Here is an 11243-nt window from a genome sequence, read left to right as displayed (position 1 = left end):
AAATTGAGTGAAATGAGGAATGGCTAAAATGCATGATCTGTTTGGTATTTTGAAAAATAAAAAGTATAAATATGCCTTATATAGGTATGGTCCTACACTATATTATTCAAATATAGCATGATAGGTCCACTTTAACTTCCACAAACTGAAGGTGGCTAACTACCTTGGCTTAAAAGGTCTTAGGAAAATCACTGAAAGCATTTGAGACACAAGTCTTCCAATATAATTAAACATCAGTAAAACAGTTAAATGTCAGGGAAGACAGTAACGCTGATTTAGAAATCTTTCTGTGGATAGTGTTTGAAATACTGCACAATGTGTTTTGTGAATAAAGAAACTAACGATTGGGAGATGCATCTTGTGTGGACAATGCATTTCTAAAGAAAATACCCAAATATATTATAGTATAAGAAATGCCTTATGGTCTAAAGTGTTTATTATATATTTATACAGCTCAATTGTATCATGAGGGATTCTTTTGAGTTCCCCAGTCCGTTCAGCTTGTGCTTCGGTTATCTTTGAGAAGATGCCCCCATCAAAGATTATGAACTGTTTTTTTTATCATGTTATCGGATCACATTCTGCATGAGAAAATAAACATTGTTTTTGTTTTTGTTTCAGAGCAAGAAGGCCTATCGGGCTCCATATCTCCCTACGGCTCCACAGACGGCAGCGGAGAGCAGGACCATCAGAGTCACAGTCATGGCAACAACCATAGCAACCATCTGTTTCCCACGGCCGAGGCGGGTCATTGGGTCGGGGATGATCAGGAAGAGGAGGCCATTCGCAGGAAGTTAAAATACTTCTTCATGAGCCCTTGTGACAAATACCACGCCAAGGGCCGCAAGCCTTACAAGCTGATCCTGCAGCTGCTAAAGATCATTATTGTCACAGCGCAGGTACGCCAGAAGTTCTCCATATATTATCATATTATAGTTTTACTTCTTATGTGTAAGAAAGAATAGAATAAAACTGTCTATTTTCATGTAAAGTGATTTAATCCCAACTCAAATTTCGCATTATTCAAGCACAGCTTCAGGGTTTATAGTCTCCTCACTTCTCCTCTCCCTGACATGCTTTCTCTTCCCTGTCTTTGCTGCAGTTGGTGCTGTTTGGCCTCAGTAACCAGGTGGTGGTGACCTTTAAGGAGGAGAACACTATGACCTTCAAGCACCTCTTTCTCAAAGACTATGACGAGTCATCAGACAATTCCTACGCTGTTTACAAGCAGAGCGACGTCTACGACCAGATCTTCTACACTGTGGATCAGGTCATTGTTTAGTCCTTAACATCGATGCAATAATGTAACTTGCTCTGAATCTTTTTCAATCACCGTTTGCTATTGAACCAAAGGGTTACAGTGGGGGTGGTGCCAGTGCGAGAGTCAAGGTTCTTCAAAGATACTTTGGTATACATCGTCTCTAGGGACAATGAATGCTTGTGCAACATTTTAAAGATATTTCAGACTAGAGTAAGCTTCTGGTCCGACCAAATGTTTTCATCACTTGTTGAGATTCTAGACGCTAAAATATAGATTCAAAATGAAGGGGAAAAAAACGTCCAAAATATGATTTGGATGGATGCTGGTGTTAGAGAGCACTACTGGGTACCCTGCTCTTCTAGCCATCAGGCTGCACAACCAGGGGTCAACAATGTGACACAATTACTGGACATAAATACACACTGTTTCCACACATTCGTGTAAATATATCTAAGATGTAATATGTATATATGACTCAATATTTTCATTTTCATTGATTTCTTAGTTCATAGTTTATGTGACCCAATATGTATATATGCTCATTTTTATTTTTTATTCATTTCTTATTTCATAGTTTTTCATCATTTTTATCTTTGATTTTATCTTTGATTTTATGAATCTGTGTGAATCTGTGCTGTCCTATTTTTCATCCTTACCCCGTTGCTTTTTAAACTACTGAATTTCCCCACAGGGATTAATAAAGGTCCATCTTCAGTACGTGGCTGCCTGCTCAGTTAAAGCTCCGCCTCTCATCCTCTCCACAGTACCTGGCCTTACCAGAGACCACAGTGGGACGCTATGCATACGTGTATAATGTTGGTTTCAACGGCAGTGCGCTTTCCCTCTGCCAGCAGTACTACAAGAAGGGAAGCATCGACCCAGCCAATGACACGTTCGTTATAGACCCTCACATCAAAACAGGTACATCAACTTCACTGAATATCTTATTTAGTTTAACAGTGCTAACAGTGTCTGAAGGCTGTGATCAACTCTCTGTGTGACTTTTGCATTGTTGCCTCTTTGCAAACAGAGGGTGGGGGCTGTAATAAGTATGAACAGCACATCCAAAGAGATATGTACCATGGTAGTTTAGTTACACCATTTTAATTGGGTTTAATGGAGTTTAATCGTCACATGACGTGCATTTGTGCCAGTGCTTTAACAGATCAGCTGATAACTCGGTCTCTGAAAAACACAAGTGAATGCTTCCCTTTTGTCAACAAACATTATGAGAGTGTGGAGAAAGTGATGTAGAAGCAGTATTTTTTCCTAAAAAAGGGTACTTCATGCATAATGAATATATATATGTATGTATATATATATATATATATTGGTTGTAAATAGTCAAAAATCAAGCAGAGTATTAGATCCAGGGTACAGTTTTTGCCTGAGGGTCAAACACGGGCAACCTCAACCTCACTCCCAAGAAAAGTGAGGATGAATGTGTGAGCATGCTCTCTATCACTTACACAAGTAGCTACAAGAGTTTATAGACTCAAACTAGAAGCTACAAAGTCTTCATAGATCAAAAATAAATATTGCGTAATAATGTTATGAGGTGAAAATAAACAGCCAGGTCCATTTTAGGTTGTTACAGTGCAACACTAGTCTATTCCTGGTCTTTTTAGTACATGTTAACCAAACCAATTGTCTGCAAAACACAACTTCTTCATCATATAGATAATAAAAGGAAAAATACAAATCATCGGCCATATCTTATGATCAATATCATACAAGTATTATTAGCGTTAATGCATCCGTTGGGTGGAAAGCACTCTGACCCGCCTGAAGGTGCTGTGTGTTCCTTCTGGAGCAATATAAACCGTATGGGATGCTTAATGGGTACAGCCTTGTGCACCAGGAATGTATCTCTGAGCATAGTGGTGATAAAGCATGCAATGCAGCGTGATTATAAATATTTGTAGCAGCAGTAAAGCAGCTTGCCACTGCATTTAAACCGATCACAGAATCTGATCTGTGGTGGAACACCTTATCTCATCATTCTGGTTGATCTGAGTTATGGGATAAAGACAACTTTTTTCATTCTTTGGTGAGTTTAATATGCTTTAATTGATTTCCCCTTGCAGATTGAAGGGCTCCCACGTACAGATATTATCATTGTCCATAATCTCTCAAAGCCCAACATGATGCCTTTCAATTTCTTGTTTTTCTTCAAACCAAACATTTTCAGTTTACTGTCAAAGACAAGGAAAACAAATATTCAGATTCAGGAACATTTTTACTGTAATTTGCTAAATGGCTGTACTTTGTAATCCCGTTTACTGTATTAACATATGTTGCACACACTCAGTTTCTTACTTCCTCATATCATTGTGTTTTTAGTACAACGTGACCAGATTTAGAGGAAGTAAAAACTGTGGAAAAAAACGCCACGTTAAAGTCTTTCTTCACCTGATCACATGTATTTCAATGATTGCTTTTGATCTGCCCCTTTTCACAATTCTGAGAGATTCAGTGTTTCTCTCTCTTCGGGACGCGCCAGTTTTCCCTCAACATGACCTTCCTCTGTTCTCCACTCATTTCAGATTGTGTAGGTGTAGACCCGCTGGCCACACCCACAGGTCTGCTCTCCACCAGCTACAGGAACTTTACACTCAAGTTCCACAAGTAAGGCTTCATTTTTCACATGGCTTCAACTTTCTCCTTGTTTGGCCTCCGTTGATTATATTTATCTCTTGAATATCTGATGATGACAGACAACACGCCAACTCTGCTGCACACACACACGCAAGCATGTACACAGGACACACACATGTTTTGGTACAATAACACACACAGATAAATGCAACATTTTCTCGTCCTGCTTCTGGTTTGTTCCCGGTCGATTGTTGTCATCATGAAATGTTTGTTTCCAGTCTGATTTGTGTTTTATTTTTCAAGGCTCATTAACGTCACTATAGAGTTCCAGTTGAAGGCCATCAATTTACAGACCATTATATACAACGAGATCCCAGACTGCTACACTTTTTACATAAAAGTAAGTAAAGATGTCAAAGACAAAGATATTAAGCTGATGGTTCCGTTTCCAGTTCTAGTGAGACTTCTTAAACTGAGAGTTATATATTCTACGTGAATCTGTCTCCTTTATGTGTACACTTTTTTTTTATTAACAAAGCCATTCTTGGCAAAACACAGACTACTTGTCTTTTTTTAAACACATATATAGAAAACAATGTCCAAATATGAAATTGGTTGAGGCATGTAAGTAGCACAGTATTACAACAGTAGTACAAATGCAAGGATTAGCTAACTCTACACATTAGGTTTATAATATAAAATAATGACGTTAGTGCAAAATAAAGCTTTCTCTGAATTCTCAATGGTAGTTGCGGACCTGTTAGAGAGAAATGCAAACTTCATTTTCTGATATGAATGTTCTGCTGCTCCCTTTTTCTTCTTCAGATACTCCTGGACAACAAGGCACACAGCGGCAAGGTGAAGATCCGGTTAGACAACCAGGCTTCTATAAAGGAGTGTAAAGACCCGAGCGTCTCTGGACACGGTGAGATGAGGGAGAGCATGGATAACACTCAGAAAGTATGACATATGACTCATATTGAAATGCTGCAGCAGTTGTAAGCAGGTTGGAGATTATCATGAACCATTAGCACGCTTAAGGAAATGTATGTTTGAGTTACTATCAGTCAAACGGCAGGAAATGTCATGCGTGAAGTTAGAGTTAAGGTTACTTCATCTGACTGAAACCCAGCTAACGGCTCTGCCTCCTCCCTATGATCCTCCAGCTGAGAACTACACACGTGTAGCGTTTGATGTTGCTGTGGCTCTGGTGTGTACGCTGTCCCTGATGCTGTGTGGACGCTCCATACTGCGAGGCATCATACTGCAGCAGGTACGTAAAGTCTGTTGCACCCAAAACAAAACAGATTTAGCTTTGAATTACAGCTTTACAGTCACCAGCGCATGCATGGTGCAAGAGGGGAAAACATGAGTCAGCAGACTGAGGATATAACAACTTTGTATTTTTGCCATTTTTAGTTATCCAATTTATTTACGAAGGCCCAGTTAATAAACGTTTCCTTACATCCATCTAATGCTTCATGTTAATTCCTCTCTTACCATCTTTGTGTGTTTACAGGAGTATGTGAATTTCTTCAGGGAGACTCTGGATCGTAAAGTGTGCTGTGCAGATCGGCTGGAGTTCATTAACGGATGGTATATCCTCCTTATCATCAGCGACATCCTCACCATCACTGGCAGCATCGTCAAAATCGGCATTGAGTCTAAGGTGTGTCCTACTTACCAGTACGCCTTTTCTGATTTTTTATGTTGGGTTGTATTATGTTCTTACACCAAATCACACAACAACGTTAACAAACTAACCCACCCATACAGCAGTTGATCAGTAGCTATCAAGTTATTCCAGGAGATATACTTTTTTATGTATTTGCTATTCCTTTAGGTGACCACTATTTATTTATTTATTTGATGTTAGTGGCACATAGTTCAAAAAGGTGCGGTGAGCCATCTTTAAAGTATATTTTCTTATCTCCTGACAGACTATGTCCTCATACGACTTGTGTGGCATCCTGTTGGGAATCTCCACACTCATGGTGTGGGTCGGAGTCATTCGCTACCTCACATTCTTCCAGAAGTACAATGTAAGTCACAGACACAACAAGACAAATTATGTTATTTGTACAAATCTGAGAAAATGCTCCTTTTGATAAGTTGATTTAATTTAGTGTATCTTGTTAATAAAGTCTCCGCTTCCTCTCCCTTTTTTTTCTCTAATGTTTTCCTCTCATATGTCTCATGTCTCGGTGCCTCCCTTAGATCCTGATCGTGACACTTAGAGCAGCGTTCCCCAATGTGATCCGGTTCTGCTGCTGCGTGGCCGTCATCTATCTGGGATACTGCTTCTGTGGCTGGATCGTCCTTGGACCGTACCACGTCAAGGTGAACATCAGTGAAACTCTTATACACTTGTTTGTAGTGCCATTTATATAATGTTGTCTCCGTAATAAATGATGCAAAGAAATTGGAACTTCATTGAAAAAACAAACAGCAAAGATATGCTACAAATCCTTAAAAAAAAACACAGTAAAAAACAATACAGCAAAGCTCAGGCTGAGGCTACAGCTTATAGCTAACCCTTTTTACAATACAATATAGACAATATTTGTATTCTGTTCCTACCATAGCATGTAATTTCTGTCATCAATTAAAAGAATATATATTTATTAAAGGTGGGGTAGGTAAGTTTGAGAAACCGGCTCGAGATAAACTTGTTGTTATATTCCATGGAATGCTCTTAACATCCTGATAGGAATGAATATTTTAAGTGCTTTGACCAAAAATCCATAAAAAAATGTCATCTCTGGAAGCCGTAGTACTGTAAAAAGCACGACCAATCATTTTAGCCGGCCCGGCTAAAATAACTGGACGGCCTACCTGCCTGTCAGCCTTCCATCTCTGCACAAACTTATCTCGTGCCCTCATTGGTCATGTGCACGTTCGTGTGTGTTGGAGGAGGGGCTCTGCAAGGAAGTGGGAGATTTTTTCCAGCTGTGTATTTTAAAATTCTAGTGCACTCGAGCTGGTTTCTCCAAAATTACCTACCCCACCTTTAATGACAAAATGTTTTAAACGTACAAAGTGAGCATCATTTTCATTGCTTCAACGTCTCCTTATATCTGAAATACAAATGTGTTGTTTTTTATCAGTCCTTACCTTTTTAACAAGCATAATACATTTTATGAACAACAACCTGTTTTTACTTTATACATTTAAATGTAACGAAATATCCCGATCCATTTCGCCAACAAATTGATTTCAGTGGATAAAAGCTTCCTCATTCTGAATAGCTGAGTTGTATCCCGCTGTCCATTACTTCTGCACGTACGGGTTCAAACTCGTAGCTGTTGGCACTCTCTCCCACCAGTATATACGTCCTGAGTTAATTTTGCACATTATTGTTGAAGTCAGATTCATCAGATCACACAACATCCAGAAAGTTGTCACTTGTGGAGCTTTAACAACTGTTACTGAATTGCTAACCAATAAATCATTTGTTAGATGTTTAATTGAGCTCTTCCGCTTCCTGTCCCATAGTTCCGCTCTCTATCCATGGTGTCAGAGTGCCTCTTCTCCCTGATTAACGGGGACGACATGTTCGTGACCTTCTCGGAGATGCAGGAGAGCAGCACTCTGGTGTGGCTGTTCAGCCAAGTGTACCTGTACACCTTCATCTCCCTCTTCATCTACATGGTGCTGTCGCTGTTTATCGCTCTCATCACAGGAGCCTACGAGACCATCAAGGTAGGAAGTAACTTCAAACCAGGTCATCGTTTCTGTTTTCCTAACTACCAGAATGGAGAGGACACATTGCAACAACATATTAGAAAATAACAGAAATGCATTCTCTTTGGTTTCCACAGCACCAAACCCAAGGACCCATCCACATCACAGACCTGCATGCCTTCATAGCAGAGTGCACGGACGCACCAAACTCAGGGAAGTTCAGAGGACTGGAGACCTCGCCGTGCTCTTTCTTCTGCTGCTGTGACAGGTGAGCAGGGGAGGCACACGATTCAATCATTATTTAGGAACAATTAAATAAATCAAGTGTAACCAAACAAAACCTAAGCAGGGATAATAATATCAGACATTATTGGGAATTTAAACATTTAAACAATAAACTTTCAAATGAAATTAGGTAAAGGAATTAGGAGCTGTCAGGTAAGCTAGTGGTTATGACACACACAACACAACAGGTTGATTCTGTGCAGATATTCATTGCATGTCACACATATAGACTGTATACAAATCATAATAATATTAAAATATATATATTTTATCTTTATCAGTCTATGGCCGAATCCCTTACTCCCCTCACATGTCTTGTCTGTATCCCTACTTTGACTTTCAAAACAAAAAAGGAAGTAATTCTTTAAAGATACTTTTTCTTAAATGAAGACATAGGTTTGAAAGTAGGTTAAAATAGAGTGGGAAAATATCAGATTTAGAAAAAACATTAAAATGTTTGGGGGGAATTTATCTTTTTCCAACATAATTATATTTTGTAATGCATCTTTATTACGAGCACAAACAATATAAACGGATAAAAAGGCAATCATGGGAAAAAAACATGATACATTCTCAAACAAGGATTCATTAAAAAAAATATATATATATATCTTTCAGCGTTATTCCCACTTAGATTGATCATCGTCTATTTATTTAAATGTTCAAAGGATCCCAATATTACATATCTTTAGGTAAACACTACCATTATTTTACTCAAAATAATAAAAATGTTAATTATGTTAAATATAAGGTTTAAGAAAGATTGTTGAATTTGTTTTGTTATTTCCTCCAGAACGACGTCATATGAGGATGTCCTGCTTGTGAACTGAAGTTGACCTCAGTGACCTCAGAAGCATCACTACCCCCCCCTGCTGACCACAGTCAGACACTGCACACTCCTGATGCTGAATGTCTCTGTACCAACATGCTGTGTATCTGGGTCAAACCTCATCACTCATCTGAAGCATGGCCTGAACCAACATTCTGTAGAAGGAATGAGTAAAAACATCTTACGCCTGTCTTTTATGTCCATGAAGAAGAAACACGGGGCTGATGCAGGACTGGACCTTGCTTCTGTACGGACAGGCATCACGGATGACTAAAGCACAGACAATTATCTGTTCCTTGTTGGTTTTAAAAAGAGTACCGTATCTATTATAATGTATTTAATGAGGCACAATTTACTGAGTGGGTACAGGTGCCATGATGAAGACTGAAGTAGTGTATACATGGTGCTGTTTTTGTTTTTAGTGTTTTTGTTTTTACAGTATTTAAAAATGTTTACCTCTTAAAGAGTTTCTTATAAATATCACAAAATACAGCCAACATCTTATCTTTTTTCCTACACTCAGTTACTCCAATACCATAATATCCTTTACATTCTATACAAACTCTTTGCTCTAGAAACTACTTGGCAGAAGATACAATGGGACAAGTCAATTCATACAAAAGATAGAAGGGCCCTTGGAGAGCACTGACCTCTGCCAAGGCTGTTTCCATAAGTGAAAAAGAATGCTTGTGTATGCCCCAATGAATTGGATCCATTTAAAAATAAAATGGGTTCTTACTTAGCCCATGTGTATCTATTTCACCCAGTCTATTAACATTGGGCCAGTAGTTTTTATTTATTTGTTTTAACCCTGAGACAAACAAATCAACGTGGCAGGGTTCGTTCGGTAAATCCAAAGTCAGAATAATGTGGTAAGAAAGGACCACAAGCAGATGTACAGTTTGAGGTTTCAGATGTGGGATTGATCTGTTTTCTGTCCCGTGAACTGCACCTTCTGTATAGAGTTTCAAACACTTTTTTTTGTACTGCACAAGCGTCACGCTGCCTTCAAATATGGATACTACTATTGTTGTACAGCTTGTGTGATGTATTGCACTCAACTGAGCTTTCATCACTATTATGTTTATAATGAAGCACTCAACATTGCCTGTGGTTATCTACAACAAGGAAAGCTCTTCTTTCAGACCCATGGGCATGTTCCTTTAATGATGCCTTACTTCATTCATTATAATGTAAACATATTAGCCCTTACCTTCAAGTCTATACTGATTGTAGATGTATCTGGCGTGTTTTAAGAGAGAAATGACTTGAATCATCCGACAAAGTCGAGCTGGGTTTAAGCCAGGGGTGTCAAACTCAATTTCATCGCGGGCCACATTAGAATTATGGTTGCACTCAAAGGACCGGTGGTACATTTAAGACTATATAAATATACATAGATAAATATCTATAATATATATAAAATAATGTATTATTTAACAATATTTCCTCTGCATTGGATTATTATCGGATAGGGTAATAACTTCATAATTAACTACGTCTGAAAGCAGAAGTCTAGGGCAAATAATTGCAAGTAATTGCAAGTCTCTTCAGTGCATCTCACAAAATGAGATGCATTGTGGGACATGTAGTTTATGGGCAACGTCCTCCTGTAAAGCGGCACGTAACCTTATAATAAACGTATTATATTCTTTGCAAGCTGTTGTGGGCCACATACAATGAGGTGGTCCGGATTTGGCCCCCGGGCCTTGAGTTTGACACCCCTGGGTTAGGCTAACAAGAAGGCAACTGAATGATTGCAGAAACATAATTGCACTTCTGTAATAATGCCCCGTCACACTGAATCATCTTTTACTGTCATGTTCTTGTCTTCATAATGATGTCTTGTCGAAAACAGTTTTCCAGTGACTTCATCTCTAGTAGAGAGTAGAGGCTTGATTTTTTTATTATACGTCATAAAGCGCACACCAAGAGTCTCAAACTCTCGAGTCTAGAAGGTTCCTTGTCAGGAAAATGGTTCAGGTATAGTTTCTAAGAGAGATTATCTCTGGTTCAAGCAGTAACAGGTTAAACAACAGTGTTTTTTCAGTAATCTTATTCCACATAATAAACAAGCAATGTCCTATTTAAGCTGAATATGCTGATGGTTCTAGATGGAGAAGTGTCCTAAATGTATCAATGGCCTTCACATTAAATGATATGTTAGGCATGCATTATTTAAAATGATGTAGATGTACCTTTCCTACAGTTTGATGTTTTTCTACATAAAATCAGGACTTTAACTGTACAACATTAGAGACTCTAGATGTCTGGAAACTATCTACTCGATCGTCTTTGATATTAAAACATTGTCGTGTTTCACTTCATATCATGATTTTATTTCATCTGCAGTAACTTGACTTAGGTGCAGTTCCTATGGGTTGTCAGAAGAGGGAGTAGCTGGATACTGATCTGTTTAACATAGTACTAAAGTAATACATTTGTATTATCTGCTTTGTTGGCATAAAAGCTTTATTTTTACTTGGAAGTAACATTGAGATTGAAAACCTATTTTATAAGTGAGACAGGGTTAAATGAAAGTTATGAACATGTTAGATCACATAAGATCACAACAACAACAAAAGG

General features: G+C 38.4%; 1 protein-coding gene across 1 annotated transcript in view; it reads left to right on the top strand.

Moving 5' to 3' along the window:
- mcoln1a (mucolipin TRP cation channel 1a) overlaps window positions 1-10984 on the top strand; it is a 14579-nt gene extending 3595 nt beyond the window's left edge. Inside the window, exons 2-14 of the mRNA XM_079656835.1 lie at window positions 622-899; window positions 1103-1270; window positions 2026-2182; window positions 3808-3889; window positions 4163-4259; window positions 4685-4784; window positions 5026-5132; window positions 5379-5528; window positions 5800-5901; window positions 6077-6199; window positions 7355-7561; window positions 7681-7811; window positions 8622-10984. Of these exons, the coding sequence (XP_079512961.1) occupies window positions 622-899; window positions 1103-1270; window positions 2026-2182; window positions 3808-3889; window positions 4163-4259; window positions 4685-4784; window positions 5026-5132; window positions 5379-5528; window positions 5800-5901; window positions 6077-6199; window positions 7355-7561; window positions 7681-7811; window positions 8622-8658 (1739 nt within the window). The 3' untranslated portion in view covers window positions 8659-10984. The remainder of the gene's footprint in view (window positions 1-621; window positions 900-1102; window positions 1271-2025; window positions 2183-3807; window positions 3890-4162; window positions 4260-4684; window positions 4785-5025; window positions 5133-5378; window positions 5529-5799; window positions 5902-6076; window positions 6200-7354; window positions 7562-7680; window positions 7812-8621) is intronic.
- The last annotated feature ends 259 nt before the right edge of the window (window positions 10985-11243 follow it).

Source organism: Notothenia rossii (genome assembly GCF_949606895.1).
Source record: "Notothenia rossii genome assembly, chromosome: 1".
Taxonomy (NCBI): domain Eukaryota; kingdom Metazoa; phylum Chordata; class Actinopteri; order Perciformes; family Nototheniidae; genus Notothenia; species Notothenia rossii.
Note: the sequence above shows the minus strand (reverse complement) of the source record. Positions and strands in the feature narration are given on the sequence as shown.